The sequence below is a fragment of the Tauraco erythrolophus genome, chromosome 5, assembly GCF_009769465.1.
Source record: "Tauraco erythrolophus isolate bTauEry1 chromosome 5, bTauEry1.pri, whole genome shotgun sequence".
Taxonomy (NCBI): domain Eukaryota; kingdom Metazoa; phylum Chordata; class Aves; order Musophagiformes; family Musophagidae; genus Tauraco; species Tauraco erythrolophus.
Window position 1 is genome coordinate 50,763,393 of NC_141469.1, and position 22,106 is coordinate 50,785,498.

A 22,106-nucleotide genomic window follows, 5' to 3' on the forward strand; every position below is an offset into this window, starting at 1 on the left:
TTCTGATTTTGTAACACATTTTCAAAAACGACTGCTGTACAGGCAGATACAGCTTGCTTTCCTGCCATGACTTTGTTCCCAAGCTCACAAGTCTAAGTAACTTTGAAAATCACTGTCACAAACCCTTACCAAAAAGAGGCCGAGGGCAATGACCTCGCCATTAATAGCAGCCCTGTTCTCTTAACTGGTACAAGCTCTTGAAACAGAAGCATGACTTCTGAATCAAGCTGCGCAAGACGATAAGAAAATCTCATGAACCACCTCCAACACTGATGTACCAGAAGAAGGTAGGGATGAGCTCAAGGACAGAGGACTACCCACAGGACAGGTGTACCCTTCTGTTTACCAGACAGACACACTACAACTGCAGCGCTGCAGCATGAAGGCTGTGTATTCATTATTAGAAAGACAAGAGATATTTTTTTTAGTTCCTTTTTTATTATCCAGAAATAATTATTTCTGAACCAGAGAAGATTATTAATACAGTAAACATTAGAAACACAGAAGAGCTTTTAAGAAAGCAGTAATGGGTTGCACTCATGTCTACTGGAGAGCAGTTGTTCCCGTCTAGACTGTAAGTCCCAGAAATACATGCATAGTTTTCATTAAAACGCATGTCATATCTTACAGAAAGGTATTCATTACATAAGGCTTTTCATTGTAAGCAACACTACATTTGGGTTTTGAATGCATACACTGCATTACTAAAAGTAATTCTCATGGCATCCAGACCTCCTTAACCTTAAACAAAGGTTTTTATGGACAAAATATGAGAGCTTTCTCATACCAATCAACATAAATAACAATTGAATGAATATTTTTGCTACAAAGTCAGAAACCTCAGAAGAATGGTTAAACAGACCACATATTCAATCCACAATGGAGTAAACAAAAGAAACCATAACTTTAAGAACAGTAAGTTACAAGACTGCAACTAAGTTTCCTCAAATACTATGGAGCCAAGCAACCTGAGGACAAGCCAGTACAAAGCCTCCATTACATCCACAACTTCAGTAAGCAAATAATTCTTAAGCGAGAATACCCTCACTTTACTGTTGGATTAAAAGAACACTCCTGACTCCATTTAAAAGAAGTAATGCCTAAAATTGTTGGCACAGAAACAGCATTCTGAAACTAGGCCATATGAATGTCACTTCATTGTTGTTACTGAAAGAAAAAAGACCAACTACAACAAAACCCTAGCCAGCACTGCAACGACACTATGCCAGCTAAGCAAGTCCTCAACCAGACTCATGGAGCTTTACTGCCTTTCTGTTGTATATTGAAACACTCTCTACAGATGCTTATTTTTATGTATATGGAAATGCATGCAAGCATACTCACTCCTCCTCTGATGTTCTCTGGTATACAAAATTCTGAAGTTATCACATAAACCATAAAAAAGTAGCATTTGCATATAAAAATTTTATGAAAACACAGGAAAAACTCCACACCTTTCTCAAGTAATTTCTCAGCATTTGCACATCTATTGAATTTCCAAACACGTACTCAAGTTAAATATTGCGTAATTCCATGTTCTGCACATACTGCATCACTTGACTGGAAAACATTTTAGGAAAAAGGCAACTGGCTTGCCTGCTTCTGCTCATTTCACTAAGCTATCCATGTGAATCACACCACTTAAACCCAGGCATCACCAGCTGCACAGAGAGGTCTGCTCCTGGCCGGTCTGCACAGTGAAAAGCCATCAGAATGCGACTCTCACACGCTTACAGAGCAGACACGCAGCTACGCCGTAATCCTGGCAATCTTCACAAATGGAGTGACAATAGTGGGAAAAAGTGAAATAAAGCCCAGCTATCTCATCAGCAAGCACAGAAAATTAGTTTGTTGGTAGATGATCCAAGTACCACTTCCTGAGAAAAGAGTCAGCAAGATCTTCCTCTGTTGTGCTTACATAACAGAGGACATAAAGGAGAAAACGTAGCATTGTATATAACCTCTTCTCAGATATCTTTTTTATAATTATTACTCTCTATCTTATTACGGCTGACAATGGTCTAAGTCTAGATTCTGCAATTCATCTCCTTATCTATACAGAAATTATTCACCTAGTTGCAGATGGAATTTATTGTAACAATGTATCCTATGGTTTACTTTAGTTTGGAAACAATGTACATTAATAAAATCCACTTCAAGTATTTTTAATACTTTTCATGAGACACTGTCAAGTTCTACTAAAAAATATTAGAAAAAACCGTTCTGTTAGGTTAGCAAGAATGTTAATAACTGCCAAGTACTATCACAAGATACAATTTGGAACAGATACAGTTAATCTGCAAGACACAAACCAAAGTGAAAAGCAAAACCTATAAGGATGCCTGTTTTGAAATATTTATTGCTTTAACTTAGAAGTCATAAGCCTAGACGTTATTAGACCAAAACACGCATTAGAGCAGTTAGTGCAAAAAGCAAATCTCACACCTGAAAAAGCTATCAGGACAAAATAAATATCTGCATATTCTCCTAGCACTGATTAACACACCGTACAATAAATAACTTGCTACTAATTCCTTCAAACGAGACAGACAGCTGAAACAATGCTGTATCGGCGCAAAAATCCAAATGGAGGTATTCTGACAGAATGTTTGGCGAGTAGAAACTGTATCCCAGTACACCTCAAACAGCAATTAATGAGACATGACTTAAAGCTGAGATAATAGATACCTCCTGCTTTTGGCTTTTTTTAATTTTTACAAATACAAAAAATTTAAGATATACAAAATACTTAGCTGACGTACAATGACCTCATCTTTATCACCTCTGGGCGTACTGTCATTAAGCTGCTGTGCTTACGGTAGCAGAGCCTGCTACACAGTGCAAGGCAGCTCCCGGACCAGAGACCCTGCATTGAAGCATGTGTGAAGGGGTGAGCTGAGGACAGACTGGTTGTCTTTACCAAGAGCAGCATCCTTGCCTTCATTGGTTCAATTAAGACACGAAATCTTCGTAGAAACTCTAGATCCAGGCCATTTAGAAGATAAACGTGGGCACTTTTTGCAGGTATAATAATGGGTTCGAGGCACTAAAATAATATCCCCTGGAAAACGCTCAGTCTGAGGACAACTGCTTTTGCTTCAAGGGAGCATCTGGAGCTTGGCAGAACTAAGCCACAGTGCTAGCACCTGATAACTCTACAGAGACGACATCTACCTGTCACCTCTGTTGGACAGCAAAGGGTGCAAAGAACTTTATCAGACTGAAACAACCGCAGCTTAAGAAAATGAAAAAAAACAATATATATATATGGTCTTACATGATGACTATAGACAGTGCACTTTGCTCGCCTCTCACACTGGCTACGCCAAGTTGTACCAGCGCACAGGACTGCTAAAAACCTGGGGTTTAACGCATGATTTTTACACAGCACGCATGCAAAAAAAAAAAAAAAAGAAAAAATTAAAACCCGCTCTGACTCGCGGTGCCAGCGACATACTTACTGCTGCTGCTGCTCCAGGATTTCAGCAGCGACTTCAGGCTAATTTCGAAGAAGAGGGAATCCTGTAGGCTGAGCATGGTGCCGGGGCGGGAGCGGGGCGCCCGCCGGCTGCGCGACCGGCCGCGGGAGGAGCGTGCCGCCGCCGCGCGCCCTCCTGGTGACGCAGGGCCCGGGGGGCACGCGCCGAAGGCGGAGACGGGCGGCGGCTCCTCCCCGCCCCCCCGGGCCGCGGCCCCGCCCCCGGCCCCGCCCCCTCCGGCGGCCGCGGGGGCCCGGCGGGTCGCACGGCGCCCCCAGCCCCCTCGGCGACGTGTGTCCCCGCCGCGCTCCGGGAAGGGACCGGCCCGACAGAGCGCGGGGGTCGCGGGCACCGACGGCGCGAGGACGCAGGCGCTTTGCATGTCCCGAGGCTCTTCCCGAGGGATGCCACCCGCTGACACCGACAGGCCGAGCGACCAGCCCCTGGGCAGCCCAGCTCCCTTCAATTAACAACCAGGAAGGACTATAAAAGGCTGTTTGCACTTTGCGGAGTTTTAAATACGCCTCCGACCGCTCTGTTAAATCGTAGTGAATTAAATAAACTGCATTACTACCCACAGCGCCAAGGGCGCGACAAGCCTTCCACTCTAACGTGGAAAAAAAACCCTGGGCAGGAAGGTCACAAGCAGTACGCCCAGGCTGGATGCCTGCAAGAGAACCACAGGCAATTCAGTTTTGACACCTACAGCCATTTAGTTTGGTTTTGTGTTTGTTTGGTTTTTTTTTCTTAGTATCTTTTAAAGGACTTAACACAATTTTGACATTTCTCATGGTTTGCTTCAGCGTCATCTAAAAGGCCACAACAAAGTATCTTAGGTGTGAAGTTTCTGGATTCCTAGGGATGCAATCCAACATCACTTTCAGACAGGGCTCAGGATTTACCACCATTCTTTTGGTATAAAGCAAGACGCCCCATCAATAGTCTTCCCCCGTCTTAGTGCAGGGTAAAGCAGTTTCAGATCAATCTCCTTCGCTCTGCCCACGCTACCACATACAATCAAAAGGTGGTGGTCAGCTTGAGGTGTTATCTTCACACAGGTCAAAAACCCATCTGAAAGAGTCTTGAGATTTTAATGGACAAATCCAAAAGCAGTTAAAAAATTTCACAAAGATTTCTGCGTACCAACAGGAAGAAATGATACAGAGAAAACAACTTTTGTTTCCATAACTGCCACCCAACTACATATCACATTACCCTTGAGTCAAATACAGAAAATTGAGGGAACTGAATACCGAGATTACTGTGACACTGGCTGCTAACAGTAGTTTAATTAGGTTTATTTAAACTATAACTTCACCCACACCATACAGACGAACTCAAAAATTAATCACATGGGTCCGAGGCACACTAATTAACTAAATCTGCTTTAAGTTAATTTTAAAAAAAAACCACGTAGTTTCAGAAATGCCCCCCTCCATGTACTAGGAGTAAACCAGCCATGAGGAGAAAATCAGACCTGTGCCCTCAGGTAAGCAACTTCAGATAATTTTAGTTTAAAACATTTAAGAACGGTGTACATCAAATACTTTTAAGGTTTGGGTTTTGCAGTTTCGGTTGGTTTTTTGTCTTAAACCTGCACACACACCCCACCCCAAAAGACAAAATGCTCATCACTACCAGGGAAGTAACGTAGACCTGTCAATGTCCAGCTGAACTGTTCTGAATGACAGATCTGACACACCAGCAGAAGGATGCTGGAGAAAGGGCGGGAGAAGCATGTCGCTGCGCTAGCCCGCTCCACCATTGGAACAGCTGCTGTCCTACACCCAGTCAGGAGATGCACAGTTTTATTAAGAAAGAGTGGTGTGATCACTCAGTTTTCATAGATTAAAAATAATCCCAATTTCCTGACGCAAAAAACATTTTTCTATAACATGACATGAAATTACTACCTATATCCAGATAGTCCTTTATGTTTCTTCCCAGACAGGGTACCGAATGTGCGTCTACACAGCGTAATTCTTTGAGACATTGCATCAAACTTTCTTTCATAAACCTGTCTCAGGTAATATTGCCTCTGTAGTACCTCCAATTACCTCATACTCCTCTTTCATCACTTCTGTCATTAATATTTTCAAAGTTATACTTCAAGCATTCCTTTTTCCTCTTACTAAATAAGATATAACAGAGGTTGTATTTTGTTATGAGTAGGATATAAAGGTCAGATTTTGGAACTGGCTGATGAATTTCACCACTAATTTGAAAGACTGTATTAATTATGGTTGGTCTCTGACTGCCTTTAACACTGGGCTACACAGAGTTCTTCAAAGGAATCCTTGTTAACAGCGTGCATTCCAAAATCATGAGCCAACTCTCCCAAGCACCTCAAAAATAATGACGTTTTAAAACACACTTTGGGTTCTTTGTAGTTGCTCTTCCTCCCTCCTCTGCTTTTATCTTTCAAAATTATTAGCGCTAGAAACTTATTAAAAAACAATCATCCCAGAAACCCCAGGAGAAATACTAAAAAAAAACCCCAAACTCCCAGAAATACTACTCTCAATGTTTCACCTCCTTGAGTTCTGCTAAGAAGAGTTTCAACAAACAGAATAGCTGTCAGTATTTATGTACCGCAGTGTTTGAAAAGTTAATGAATGCTAGGAAATATTTTGAAGAATTTGCATTTATTGATGATATTGATGTGTTTAGCCAAGCAAGTTACACAGCTTTTCCCCACAGCATCTGAGATTTTGTTGCACTATTATTTATTTATAATATCAACCACTGGTCACCATCAATAGGGCTTCCTCAAGGATACTAGATATTAATTCTAAATTCAGTTAGCTCAATAGAAAATATTAGCCCATTAAGAGCTTCTAGGATGTTAAGAATATTTTGAGAACTGTAGGTACAAAGAGTATAAGCTTTTCCTTCTGATGATTACAGTAGAATTAAGATAAGAAACATGTAATATTAGAAACAAAAATATTTTGTCATGAAAAATATTTTAATGCTACATGAATATACTTAATATGTATATCTTTATACATATATGCACAGACATAAAAAGTTTTATTCAATGGACATCATTAATTTACGAGATTTAAGAACGGTATATACCAAAAACTTTTACTCCCGCCTCAAAAAAAAATTTACAATACCAGTACAAGTCCATTTAACAAGAGGGGTAATGGACCTGTCAGTATCATAGCACTATCACATAAGCATAGTGTAATAAGCATTGTCTCATTACACAACTGTACACAAGCCACCCAACGTTTCTTCTTCCTCACAACTCAGTTTACAGGCTTTTGTAATCAAAGATGTATAGATGACAACTACCTCAATTTTGGACTTCTGGGTTTTGTTTTGCCTTTGAATTGAGTTAATGAAATAACCTACCAGATACTAGAATAAAGAGGAGATTTCAGGATAAACCAACAAGTTTAAAATGTCACCTTTTATTTTTAATCAAAACATGAATAGTAAAAGCAGGAAAGAAAAACCATGGATTACAAGCCTCTGAACCTTGCCAAGCACAGAAGAGGCTAATTCACTTAGAAGAGCCCAATAAAACTCATCGTGTAGAGTTATAAGGGATCATCATCATGTATTTCTAAAACTGTGTGCAGAAGTGTCATTTACATCATGGATTCTCTTCCCATTTCGCATTTTCAGACAGGAAAACGAAACTGACTTCTGGAAAGTACACTGTGTTTAAAATTCAGAGCAACAAGTATCTCCACTCCGAAAAACTCTAAAAATATCCATCACTTTGGAGTACTTATATGGGAAGTTTTTCAAAGATTATTATTTTACTACCCAGAGAGAAGAGGGAAAAGAAAGCACTTGCATTAAACTATAAGCCAATAGCTTTGATCTGGAGCTGGTTTAGGTAAGAAAAGCAACCCAAAAAGAAACTCTGAAACTGAGGATTTGTGCATGCTTTCATTTGTAGGCTGCACCTTACAGAATTCTAATAAATACGTAGTTTATATACTGATTCAAATATTTGCATACCTTTTGATTCTGGACTGGTTGTAGATTTCACTATTAAAGGGAGCAGCCTACTATAAAGCCTGTGGGTTTGATACTTTCTCAAGAGTTAAGGTGAAGTATGTGTGAATGAGCACACTGGTATCAGGAGGCTCTTAAAAGAAGAAGACAAGAACAGGACTGTAGATGCAGTAAAGCAGAAGTGCACAATCCGCAAACGTAAGCTGTTTGCACTCGACTAAAATGATTAATGCAAGTGTCCAGTCCACACCATGCTTTTTGCTCAGATATGAAAACCTCTGAGTAAAGAGGATGGCTAGAAGCAAACTGCTTAAACAGCTTCAGCGACGTATGCCTGCAGACTTCAGGCTGCAAGTAGACCTACGCATTCATTACGAGATTCATGCACAGTAAGCCCAGTGGCTCTAGAAAGTATTAGACCATCCATCCGTGGTACTGGTCATTCATAGCACACTTGACCTACACAAGCAAAGTCAACTCAGCACTTCAAGAATGCATACCTTGTAGATGTGATACTCAGCACACGTACAGTAAGCCCAGAAGTACAGAACAGGGAAGATTTGCACTGGGTGTTGCAAGTAGCTGCAGGGCCCAAGCAATATAAGAGATCAGATACTGTGGTGCTGTAGTACAGATGACAGGAGTTTCCTTTTCTTTATTTGAACTAGGAATTCAGTAAAAACATTTCTAAAAGGATCACTATACTTACTAGGATCAATACATTCACAACAAACGTGTATGCAGAGGTTGTTCATCCAGCTTTTCTTTAATTAAAGTAGCATCACGCCATTTTCCTGGAGCTGCCCAGAAACATCGCTGGCAACTGGTTTGAACAAGGTACATAAAATAAGTGCAGTGCATAACTGCTGTTTCTATAACTGCCAGAGCTCTGGCCTGTGGCAAAGACCAATATGTGAAACTAAAAAAAAAATATTATTTAACATGGTTCACACAATGCTGTTTCAGCTTCATCTCTACAGGATGAAAAGGTAGGGGGATTTTCATGACTAAGATATTGCTAAGTACGTTATCTTAAAAGAGCAGTATTTAAGTTTACTTTTAAGTTACAAATAAATAACATTTTATATGTCATTCATTTATGTTTCACAGAGAACATTACAGATTTTTAGTTGGGGTTTTTTTTTTTCCTCCCATTTAAAGTGTTATTCCCCAGTTCTACAGTAGTTCTGTTTCTCTAGGAGAATATTCATATCATACTACCTACTCCCCCCACCCCAACCCCCCAATATAGTTCTTGCTTTTTTCTACTGGGATGGTCGAGATAACAGAATATGATTTGTCTCCTTATCCCTCTAAAAAAAAATTTGCATTAATCATTCCAGCATAAATATTTCATTTAAAAACTACAGCTAAAGGCATTCTTTTAAGTTATGTAAAAAACATGCAGTCACTGCTGCTTCCAAAAGTTTCTTTGAGGTTTTCAGTCCTACTACATTCATTTTCAGGATGATACGGACTGACAGAAAATGCATTCAGGCAAAGAACTACGACTAATATCTCCCATTTAAAGTAAATTGCAACCAAGTTTCCCAACTAGTTTGGAAAGACACTGAAGATGCACAGCTCTTTGCAGAACCTAGTCTTTGAGTAAGATGAAATAGGGTACTATTAATATTTAACTTTTCAGTAAGTTAACATTATCTTGATTGAATAGTAATCCCACTTTAAAAAAATAAAAATAAAAATCACCCATGACTTGAAAGAATAATTAAATCCTGAAAAAATCAAACTGCTTTCAAGGTAGTTTAACAAAGACTTTACCAACTCCATAAGGATATAGACTAAACGAGATTTCAATCTGGCCCTTCCTGAAAACCCAGCTTTCCAGATCAGCAAACATCACAAGATCACAAGGAAACAAACCAGTAATAAAAAGGTAAAACATTTCAAACGACCCAGCAGGCAGTTCTGAGATGATATTTAACCAACCTCTCTCCAAGCAGAAATGAGACAGGTAAAGTGACACAAACCTGTAGTTGTTATTGTATTTATTATCTCATGAACCTGACAAATCAGAGTTTGTTGATTTTCACAGGCATCTCTGTAGTTAAAATTCTGGAGAACTCAATGATTTATTCTCTCTCAGATGCTTAATTTTGACCTTCCACAACTGCAAATGAACCTTAAAGGTATAAAGCCAAATTAGTATGGTTCTGTCTGTGCTGGGCAACCTGAAATAACTGCCCTAAGATCTGATTTGCCTGATTCCATACCATGTCAGCCTCTTCACTGTGCTTTGGCATTAATGTACCAACATACTGGTTCTGGAAAACCAGCACTCCAGTTTTCACCAATCCTTTAAATTGAACCTGGAAACAGTCACAGAGCTACATGGAAAATCCCAGCTTAGTTGCTGGGCGTTTAAATGGATAGAGTAGGGAAAGGCTTAACTCTGTTACCCTACAAGGGCTTAAGACAACTGCTACGAATCAGTTATGTTTCTATTTTTGTTGCTCCTCCCAAGCTGCTGGACGTCTGTACCACTTTTACAGGAGACATCATATTTGCATTACGTGAAGATCAGCTACTCTATCGCTATAGGAAGCACTGGGAGAGAAAAACACCAAGAGTTTATGACTCATCCAGGAAAACTTAAAAAAAAAAGGAAAGTCAATTAGCTATAGGAGTAAACTCAACACAGAAGTCCCAAGTCTCTTAAGCCTCACGAGTGCAATAGTACTTGGGTAGAAAACGTTCTCAGCTACAGGCTCCCACTAGACTCCCACAGCAGCTGAAGGTACTCGCTTATTTGCCTTGCCTTGCACCAGGAGATAAATTTCTGCCTTCCTGCCTCTACCATAAGTCCTGAGTCACTGTCATTGGCAGCCTGCAGCCCACCTCTGTTTATACATGAAGGCACTTTACAGCCCCGCGTAATGCGGATTATGGCTGGTTTTCTGTCGTGATTTTAGGCTGATCCAGCAACTAAAACTCACACAGTCTCTCCTTCTCCAGTAAAGTGGAGAGGAGAAAAATATAATAAAGGGACTGAGGGTCGAGACAAGAACAGAGGGAGCATCCACCAACCATGGTCCCGGGCAAAACAGACGTGGCTTTCTTAAAAGCAAAACAATTTATTGATGGTTACTTAAAAGGACAAAGGGAAACAAAACCGGTTATGTGAGAGGATAAAAAGAAACAAAGCCAGATCTCAAAACCAACACCTTCCTCTCCCCACACACCCCCCCCCCCCCCCCCCGCCCCTTTCATTTTCCTCCCAGCTCTGCCTCTTCCCCCCAGTGGCGCAGGGGGCAGGGACTGGGAGAGTGCAGGTCAGTTCATTCCACGCTGTTACTGCCGCTCCTCTCTTAAAGGAAGAGGAGTCCTTACACCCTTTTCCCCTGCTTCAGTGGATCCCCTACTCACAAGGAAAAATCCACAAACTTCTCCAGCGTTAAGTCCAGCCCACAGGAAACAATCCTTCCCCACAGATTGCTCCGGTGTGGGCTTTACCACAGTCTCGGATTCTTAGGGAGTTGTAGCCACTCGCTCCAGCATGAGTCGTCACGCAGACTCCAGATGCCTCTTTGCCTTGTCATGCGTCCCAACACGACCGTCCTCAGGCTCAGGCATCTCCTCTCCATGGGCTGCAAGTGGGTCTCTACGCCACTAAGGCCGTCCTGGTTGTAGGGGGGCCGCCTGCTGTCTCACCACCAGCTGCAGGGGAAACTCAGCTCCGGCACACCTCCTCCTGCTCCATCCTCACTGACCTGCTGTCGATGCAGCCGTTTCTCTCAGATCTCAGTACTCTCTGGGTGAACTCAGCCCAGTGGGCACCCCGGGAGTGGGGTGCTCCCCAAGTTCCCCAGCCAGCTCTGCCACCGCCATCCTCAGTGGGCGGCGCCAGCCCGACGCAGGCAGCTGCCTGGCCGGGAGCCAGGGAGCAGGGGCAGTGCCCTCCTCCCTTCTCTCCTCGCTCCTGGGCAAAGCACCTTTTCCGGTTCCTTTGTCCCAACTTAAATAAGGCAATTCGCAGAGGCGCTGATTGGCTCAATCCCAAGGGAGATGGGAGTCTGATCTGGTGGCCAGAACCAAGCCTAACCCGGTTCCAAAACCAGGGAGGTCACAGGGAACAAAGTGCCTCTCCTGCCACCAGAACCCCCACACCCCCCCACATCAAACCATGACATTCTGCCACAGAGTGCTAACGGGAGGCAGAGGGATGGGGGACTGCAGTCACAAGGCGGAACCACTTCAGGTGTCTCTGCTAAACCTCCTCACAAGCATAAGCCTACCAACTTACTCCACCACGGTTTAAAGCCCTATCCTGGCAGCAGTTTTACAAGCTCTGCACACACAGTACAAGGACTTTGAAAGCTGTAGTTACAGGCAGGAGAAGGAAACCGAGCAGGGGCAAAGCACAGACAGGCAATATTCTCTCGAGGTTTCAACTCCTGAAACTGCTATTCCGAATGTTGCAGTCACACAGGGCAGGAGCACAAGGAGATCCGTTGCCCAATATCATAAATAAATAATAGCATTAACATGGTGTTCTTCACAGTTGAACTAAATTGGCATATTTCTTCACCCCAAAGACAGCAAATGTTTTATTACGGTGCCTTTTTTAATGCTTTAGTTAGCAGGATTTAAACAAATTTTACACCTTTCCCATCTCTGTGAAACACCACATATTCTTGTAGGAACCTGAAGCAGGAGCACAAAATGCAAATGCTTTTAAGACCAAAAAAGGTTTAAAAATATTTTAAAATTGTTAAAATTAATACATACACATTGATTTGCAAGTCAGAATTAACACAATTCACATGAGTGTTGTTTCTGAACCTCTATCCTCAGCAAGCATGCTGTTACATTGAAGAAAAGCAAGAAAAACAAAAACAAAAGTCAGGATGGGAGAAAACAAGAAGTAGTAAAATGCTCAAAGGCAGCTAAACACAAATACCAAACACCTAACACACACTAAAACTTTACAACAAACCTACATTTGTCTGGAAATTCTGCATAAAGTCCACAGCACAAAGTTCCCTGAAGTGCTTTAGCTGGTGGACTACAAAGTAGCCTCAGCCAGCAGATGCACCTCTGCCAGCACTGGCAGAGACCACCTAGCAGCTACGAAGCTCATCACTTCACTTGTGATGCCACACGCTGCTCTCCATCCCAGCACCTGCCTCTGGCAGAGCAGATGAAATGGAAAGAGGTAGTATCACTACACCGCCATCCCTACTCGTTAAAGAAAAATGCAGAACTGAAATCAGGTGGTAGAAACACGTTCAGGTAAATGGAGAATATGCTTAGACTTCTTCTATTCATGGAACTGCCTGCTCTCTATTTGTCAGTCATGTTATTTCTTCATAGAGCGCTGGCATACTGACAATTTATTTGAGTAATTAACACAAACATGTTGACTTTCCGAACATACAATCCACCTACAAATATATATGGTATAATTTCATCAACTTCTGGGCAAATTAAACTACTCAGTTCTACACTGCTCTTTCCACGAAATAAGAGCTTATGGAAACCTCAAACAAATAATAAAGAAAAAATACTTTAAAACTAATTCTATCCAACAGAAAACAACATACTGGAGAAATACAGTATTTTTATACAAGTCATGAGCTGCTTTTATGTGTTTTACTTCCTGTTTTTCCTGCTTTCAAGTTAGAAAATACTTCCAAATTAAAAACATTCTTTCTTCAACAAGTCATCTTCTCAAAGAAGTAACTGAGACAAAGCTCACCCCAGTGCATCTTAAAAGATGACAAGGGATACCAGACATTTTTGGGTCCATGTCTAATATGACTGTGCAACAGCATCCTGATGCTGAAGTATCTAAAGGTCATATTGGTCTTGTCAATCAGCAATGAAAGACTCTCAGGCAATCATGGTTCAACATCGATGCTTGTCACAACAGACCTCACTGGTCTGAATGAGCTGAAGAGTTATTATTATTTATGTAGTGTACATGGGGTATCACGCAGCTTAGAAAGTGAGGGTATGCCAAGTCCTGAACATCCAGAGCATCTCGTGAAAAACTGCCACAGACAGGAACTCAATCCCGTTAGAAGGTACCATTGCTAAAGGGATGAGGTTTTCTGAACATTTCACCTAGCTCTTCAAATTAGTAGTGCATTCGGATTTCTCTTAAAATCGTTCCTTTATATGTAAATACAAACACCAAAAACCTCCAAGCATGAGTCAAGAACTCTCTGTTTGGGAAAGTCTCTGCTTGCTTGGCTGGAAAGCAAGAAGATGCATATACAAGTAAAACAGCTGAGGCCACGAATACTACTTCCTAAATCATAGGTATTCTTCAACAGCACTTACTTATTGAGGAAACATATTCCCAATTGAAGGTGGCACTCATACCTTACATACTTCCTTACATGAAGCACAATTAAAGGTTATTCAGTGCTAGGTGGGAGACACAAAGAATGCCATTTACTGAAAATGGAAAGGCTTTTCAGAGTAGCCCTTGGTTAAGATGGTTGAAATTATTCTCCGTCAGTCTGGATCCACATAATACTTTTTAGAATGAACACATATAAAGTTAGCACTAACAGGGTAAGAATCATTCTGTTCCTGAAGACCTTAAAACAAAAGAAACTAGAAACATGGAAGTCTACAAATTAAGACATAAAACAGCTAACAAGTGCAGCCAACACAAACTGTCAGCAGCCATGAAAAGTATCATGAATTACTGAAAAACATCATGTCATATCTGCCTCTTCCATTTACAACTCATGTTTTCATTAGAAACAGAAAAAACACCCCTAGAGGAGATTAAGACTTGTTAGATCATCTATAACTTCTGCATTTTAAACACAGACTCTTTTCCTTTTCAACTAAAAGGTGAAGAATTGTTTAACAAAATGTTCAAACTATAATCTTTTTCTAATTTAAATCTGAATTGCTGATGTCACTAGCATGGCATCTTCATACCCAACTCCTGTTTTAACCCTGCTGGTAAATACTGTATTGAACTTGGAAACACTTTGAGCATTAGGGAGATGTTATTTTGGATTTTTCAGTCCAGTGATCAATTTTAATGTGTTTTAAAGGATAACAGTTTTTTACTTAAAGGAATAGGGCTCCTTAAAAATAAGCCAAATTTTCAATTTTATACACTGTCCAGCCTCTTACAGTAAGACTCTACCTTGGATTGCAGAGACATTATAGAATACAGATAGATGGCAGCGTCACAGATACGTTTTAAAATTTGTTCTACACGAGATCTACAGTATGAATCAAAAAGGAACAATATGCTAAACCCTTCTCTCCCTCTCAAAACATTGCTGTCAAGACCCGTAGACAATTTAGACACAAAGAATTTTAAATAATACGTTTATGTCCTTGCATTAGCCACATATCGTAGACAGAATGGTTTTACAGTAGCATATATAATTATTTTTGCAATGAGTTTCTTCCTATCTTGTTACTTCGGCATTTCACAGCTCCCCTTAATCGGCTACTGCAGGATCTTCTGAAGACTTGCTTGTTTTTCCGGCTCTGCTAAATTGTCTCTTATTCTCCCCATACTATCACCTCTCTCTCCCTGTCCTTTCAAGTCAAAAGCTGTATTTTGTCCCTCTCAACTATCTTAGTGTAAATTGTGGATTGGAAAGATAAAGAGATATTTGCTTAACTTACAATCTCCCCTTCTAAGTTTTAACTGCATTATCTTCAAGAATCAGTCTAAAGATAATGTTTTAAAGAACATTTGCAGCTAAGTATTGTCCAATTTCACCTCTGGTTTTTTTTCCTTAATAAACTGGAGTTCTCATTACTTCTGACTTGTCAGCTTATGGTCTGCAAAACAGAAAGACAACAAGAACAGAAAAAAAGCCCAAACACCAGGATTTCTGACATTCAATTCCTAAATTTAGTGTCGGTTCTTTCTCAGAGCGTTTCAGTTCGCTGCCTATCCATTGGTATTGGGAAGGGAGGGGGGTTTCTTCTTGGTTTAGCAAATTGAACAGTCTCACCAAGGACAGACATGCACCAGGACCACCACAAATGAATATACAAGACAACTATATAGACAGAAGGGTACAATCTCCTTTTTGCAGCATTTAACCATTACATTGGTTCAGCTGTCATATAAAACCTTATACTAACATACTTAAGCCTCAGAAAGCCTTTTCAGTGCTTGAAGTCCAGAAGCTGCATAACTCCCTGCAAATGTGATGCAGAAGTAATCTATTAAGTGACCAACAGCATTAAAAAAAAAAGTTTTGTAAGCTCTGTTCACCATATCTCAGAAGAAAACAAATAAACTACCTCCTTATGAAATTCATGAGAGTAGCTGTCAGGTATGAAGAAAAGGCCCTTCTAGATGTACGTTTGAGTTGCACTGACACCCACCTTGAATGAAGTACTAAGTTCCATTTGTCACTCTTTGGCATGAGGTAAAGGTAAGGTTTGGCAAGGAAAAAAAAGGAGAAAAAAGCCCCCAAACAATAAAGGAAAAAAGTATATTCAATGTAAATTCCTGCATGCTTATTCTTCAGATGAAACCCCAAGACAACTACAGTAAAAGCATTTTAGGCATACAGCCAAGAACATAACACAAGTTTTAAAAATAAGATCTCTGAAAAATAGGGAAAAAAAATCGTATTTGAGATATCTCCTAGAACTAAGCCATACAGTATTTTTTTAACAATTAAATATAACTATAGTCGATTTTCCATATTAATGGTTAAATGAACAAGTCAGACACATACTCTCTTTGCACTCAGGCTTACTTTTAAAAAGACTTGCTGGACATCATTTCAGTTTGTTATTGACTCAATCTTAAGCAAATGCCTTACTTAAACATTTACCCAATTGTCATTGTATCTGCTTATAAGCAGTAATAATAAAACATATCGTCACTGCACTTAAAAGAGAGATGCTTGTGTTTCCATCTGAAATATTAAAGAGTTCATTTTCCACAAATCAATTTTTTTAAAGCAGAGGATATCCACAAGGTGAGTGCTACTTTTGGTGATGGCAAGACATGCAATGCTGCCCCTGCTACTGACCAGAAAGGCCCTCTCAGTGAGTTGACTCCTGTTACCACTTCATCTCAAAAATACTGCCCCAAAAACACTATAACATTTTCTCCTGGCTTTGTGAAATGACCCAGCTGAGAGAAAGGCCACACCAGTGCTTAGCAGAAGACAGAGAAGGGCTGCACAGCTGGGAGCGACACTGCCCTTTTCTACTGGCAGCAAACTGTTAGAGCAGCCTGATCCACTTGTAAAACCACACTGAAAAATTTGAACAAAAATCCTTTTTCCCTACCTTCTGTTGCAAAGAGCTTCAAGGGCAGGTTCCAGAGGCCCTTAGGAAAGGTTTCTTATTAGTTCTTATGGAAAATATACATAGAACAATTTCCTGGGGCATTACTCAAGCAAAACAATGTTATCTGCTGTGATAAGAAAACAGGAGAGAGGGTTAAAGATTTTTATGTAATTGGCATTCTGGATCCCAAACAGTATTACGGAGCAGCCTCTGAACTTAAGCCAGAAGCAAACAGAGACTGGGAGTGGGGGGGGAAGCCATGGTACTTAGTTGCCCAGTAACCCCTCCAGTCTTCCTTAACAGAAACTCAACTTGGGTAAAGAAATTGACTTTTCTTCCAGACAGATGCTGGGCCTCCTGGTCATCCTCTGCTGTACAAGGCTGATCAGAGATGCAACATGGATCTGAATACGCCCTGCAGAGCTGCTGGTATTACAGGGAGGCAGTTTATGTCTATCCAGCCCCTGCTGTTAGCCCCTGAGGCAATTATAACTCGATTACTCATTTCTTTACCATCAAAACCACTTCTGTAGGCTTATTTCTGCTCCCCTAGCAAAGGCACTTGAAGGGAAGCAAAGGAGATGTTTTCCATATGCAGAAATAACGTGGACACGGCGAGCAATAAGAAAACTCACATCACTGATAAATTTAACATCTCTTGTGCAGTTATTGCAGATTTGACTTACACGGTTGGCCATTAAGACCATTCCACATTAACAGCTCCCCTGCCTCACACGTAACCGAAGCACAGACCTGCCACAGAAGTGCACATTTCACCCACCACAGGTACAGCTGCCACTTGCCAGTTCTCACAGAGCAGTCATGGCGCTCCCCTTCCTTAATGCTACAAACAGCAGAAGGGAGAATATGAAATAGTTTGTGGATGTGTCTGTACATGTACAGATTTGTATGGAGTTTTTGGTACATGAAAATACTTCCTCTGGATCTTCCAAGCTCATCTTTCTATGTTTGATTTGGATTGTAGCTTTTTTGAGATGGAAATTTTCAAAACTGAGAACATATCCATGTCAACTCTTAAATGCTACAGCAAATTTAAAAGAACTACTTACTAACATCTATTAAATGTTGTGATGAATACAATCATATGCAAATACTTCAGTGAGTGAGATTTTTTTTTCTAGAGTTCTAATAATCTTATAAATTTAAAAAGACAGTTATGAAAGATTTCTAAAATACACTTCAAACCATTCTGACGGAAGCTACATATTTTAAAAGATGTGTCACAGTGCATATGTCTAAGGTCTTGGTTTTGGCTATGAAACAAAGTATATACTAATTGAGTTAACAATTTGAAAGACAATACTGATAAATGTTTTAATCCTTAAAAAAAAAAATCTCATCACTTGAATTCCACACAAAATATTTAGGTCAGATATATGCAAACCCAACTAAGTAGTATTATCAAAATAATACTTTTATGCTTTGCATGCCAGGAATATATTTGGTTGGTTGGTTGGTTTAAGACCTTCTAAAATACTTTTATACTTTAAACAGTTGTCAGACTCTTTCACCTAAATTCTCATTAACACAAAAACATAGCCTAAACAGCAGCAATAAGGAACAGCAAGGATAAAGAAAAAAAAAACAAACACCGACTTTCAAATTTAACCATGGCTACAGCACAAACCACCTTAGCTTTAAAAACCTATTGAGTTCCTGAACAACTTGATTATATTACATTCACTGGTGCATTAACACCACATCTGCTGACATTAAGCAAGTAAGCATTTAGAGGTTGGGTTGTTTTTTTTTTTTTCTAAATCATTCTGGTTTTTTATTACCTGTTTTGTGGACACCTGCCTTCTGCAGCATACTCAACTGGTAAAACACAGTAGCTCTCTTGCTCTATTCCAGCAGAGCAGTTCATTCCATTACCAAGATACAAAAATAGAAATAAGCAGATAATTTAAAGAGGATTCAGCTACTATCTGCTGTTGTAAAAGCATGATCCCAGAACAGACTATAAGTCTGCATTTTGCAAATGATGATATCACACCATTAAATGATATTAATCAGACACTACTGATTTCCACAAAATCACTCCTAATAATCACCATTTTGCAAATACTTAATGAGAAAAAAAAGAATTTCTCTTCAACAGTAGGACTGGCGTATTTGATGTTTATTTTCCTTGAACTATTGACAAAACATCGAACAAAGTTAGATGAAGGCATCTATTTTAACTACAAACTTCAGTTTATAGCATTTTCTTTTAACCTGGCACAAAACCAATTCTATTTGTTCTGAATAACTTTTGAAATAAAATATTTAAGAGTGAGAGCTATAAAGAAACAATAATACAGCATAAAAGCAGAACTGATGAGATACACCTATGGAGATACTTAAACTATGCACATTGCAGTGATGTTCAACTATAAACTTCAGGGCTCTACAGAACTCAAGTTAAATGAGGACATGAACCTGGCCAAGAGAGCATTACCCTTTCAGACACTATGAGCTTCTGATCAGAGTTTTCAAGTATATAGGCAATTAACAGTCTTAACAGACCTTATTCTGTAAGAAGTCTTCAATAGTCCATACCATTACAACATTAACTTTTTCTAATTTGCTACACACAGGAGCAATTGTTTAACAAAACAGAACTGTCTCTGCTTTCCCTAGCTGCCAACACTACTCAGCCTGACACATTAAAAAATAAATAAAAATGAAAAGTGGTTTATAGTAAAATCAGAAAGGCTAGGAAAAGTATTTCCAAGGAATTTCCCTGCTCGCACCATCACCACCACCTTAATTCTATAGTTAAGGCTATAAATTCACCACTCAGTAAAACTGATGGCATCATGTCCTACCTCTGCAGTTAGACACATACGGGAAAAACTTTCAAGGCCACACTAATTCCTGAAAATAGCCACCACATAGCAGAGAGTAAAAAACTGCATATCTGCTAGCCATCAGGATTCAAAACCATAAAGGCTCAAGACCTTACTATTTTAGCTGAAAGCAAAGAGAAAAAAAAAACCCCACAACTGGATTTTCCATTGCCATCCGCCTGAACTATCTGAAAAAGAACGTTAACCCATTCTACTTCATTTTATTAGCACAATACACTGTAAAATTTAGACACTTACAGGTAGGAGAAAAAAAAATTTAAAAATATTCATACAAGCAAGCTTACCAGTGTTAAGTTAAAATCTCTCTATACAACACCCACGTTTTCACTTGACTACTTTAATTTATATATTTTGTTTATTTTAAAAATCTGTAATCTTCAAAAGACTAAAAAAGGAAAGCATAAGTGCTTTTAAAATGAAAAACTCTTAAAATGAAAGCCTTGGAAAACTTGGGGGATTTGAAAAACAGGGAAAGAAAAGGTGGCACAAAACTTGAACCCTGCACTGCAGTCAGAGCTCTGTGCAGCACATATCTATCTAGAAAACTCTTAGTGCCTAACCACAGCTACTATATTATTTAAAAACTTAAATAGGGATGCTTATCCCAAAAAGGGGAAAAAGTCACAGAGGCATGCAAAGACAAGGAGCACGTTAAAAATCCTGTAAAATTGCTTTCAAATAGGTCACAAACACGATTGTGTCAATGATAAAATTGCTTTAAAACTAAAGACACCATTATCATACCCATTCTAATAAAAAGGCCTTTTAGAATCAATTCATCAGTTTAGACAAATAAAAGTTACCTGAAGAAAAAGCTTAGTAATCAGTTTTTACCAGGTTGATGACATGGATACATACTGTAATCAGGATGTAAAACGTGCGTCTCCTCGTCTTCATCTATTGTCTGTCCTAATGAAAACAGTCTCACACGTCTCATCTTCAGTAGCCTTGGGGAGCTTTCACGGGCAGTACTCCCAACATCCGGAACCACATCTCCAGAAACCACAGTGGGAACAATTTTTTTCAGGAATTCCATTTTTACATGCCCTCTGAGTTCTCAGAGTTTACTAAATTCAGCAGTTTAGCCACACGATACGGAGCACAGCTCCCACATCAACTTCCTTGAGCACCGAGGTAGACTTCTAGTGATGTCACGTTGGACCTGGGTGGTGCCAACGTCAGCTGCCAGCTGCTCCACGGCAGATTTTAAAGACGTCTCACTGTACGGACCGATAAGAAAACCAAACAACAACAAGCCTACATAGTAACCAAGGCACACTAAACTCCGCTATTCTAGAAGACGCTCTATTTAGCATTGCGACAAATTTAAGAGCTAATAAAATGCACGGTGTATTTTCAAATTTCTATCTGACAGAGTTCAATAGCTCTTAATTTTCATGAAGTGCACAGAGAGTGTTCATCTGCATTTGAAAGATAACACTTATCAAAGTCTGCGCACCAGCTTTATAAACAAAGTGTCTAACAGTACCACAATTTAAACCATTTGCATTCTCACAGCTTTAACTACTAGCTAAAAGATACTAACGTTTAAGTTGTTTTGCAGAGACACTGATGCTGTTATTTACCACTTAAAATACTCAAACCACCTTCCAGAAAACACCAAGTGCAGAAATAACCTGTCTCATTTTGTCCAAACATCCAGTTTATCCCTAGGGCTACTTCTCCACACTTGCCTGGTTTAGCTAGTTTTTTTGTTTTTATTTTGGGGAAGTTTCAATGTTGTTTTACATTTAGCTTAAAGAAGCCATTAGGAAAGATGCCTTGCATTTGGAGATGTTAGCATAGAAGAGTGTTCCTTAATGCTTTCCACATTTGGGAATATGTATCATTGTATAATTCAGATTACTGTTTTTTATTTACTAGACTTGGAGTGGAGATCTGCAGACACACTACTAGGTAACACTCCCATCTCATTTGCCACCAAAATTGTATGCATCACTCATTGATAAAATCCACGAATACTCACTCTGAATGTCTGAGCGGCAGCATGCATGCTTCTGTTAATTTTATGGAAGTAGCTCAGAGTGTAAAACATTTCTGAACGCATACAACACAGTTATCCAACTTAAGTGTGAAGTATACCCCACTACTAAATATTCCTTAAAAGAAGATACTTAATCTGAAATTCACTACTGTGTCTAGCTCTTCTTAAAAAAAATAAATAAAAAAATATCAATCTATGAAAGGTAGAGTAACCCATTTCAGGTCTCTGAGTTCCAGGAGTTCAGGGCTGACAAGAGGCTGCTCATCTGGACCAAGTTCTCAGTCCTTTGCTGACCAGCTCTACTGTCACACTTCTAAAGTATTGAATCCAGTTAAGAAAGCCACATCTTGAAAAATTTGATACAAGTTCATTAAAGTTGCCACCTAAGACGCTTCTCAAGTTCTAGATAGACTGAAAACGTTACATCTCTTATATTCAAATCTGCATTAACATCCATGAATAGTCAAGTTAGTCTGTACTTCCCTTGTAAATGAAGACAAAATTCTG

At 39.7% G+C, this 22,106-nt stretch overlaps 1 protein-coding gene across 10 annotated transcripts in view; it reads right to left on the bottom strand.

The window, feature by feature from the left end:
* FRYL (FRY like transcription coactivator) overlaps positions 1-21,029 on the bottom strand; it is a 151,044-nt gene extending 130,015 nt beyond the window's left edge. For 6 of the 10 annotated variants that reach the window (XM_086612619.1, XM_086612618.1, XM_086612613.1 and 3 more), the window contains exon 1: positions 20,453-21,029. In XM_086612619.1, coding sequence (XP_086468745.1) covers positions 20,453-20,630 — 178 coding nt within the window. In that variant the 5' untranslated portion in view covers positions 20,631-21,029. Of the gene's footprint in view, positions 1-3,461; positions 3,513-15,713; positions 15,717-16,721; positions 16,777-17,407; positions 17,564-20,452 lie in introns of those variants that run through there. The other 4 variants (XM_086612617.1, XM_086612620.1, XM_086612622.1 and 1 more) reach the window with 4 other exon arrangements.
* Between the last annotated feature and the right edge of the window lie 1,077 nt (positions 21,030-22,106).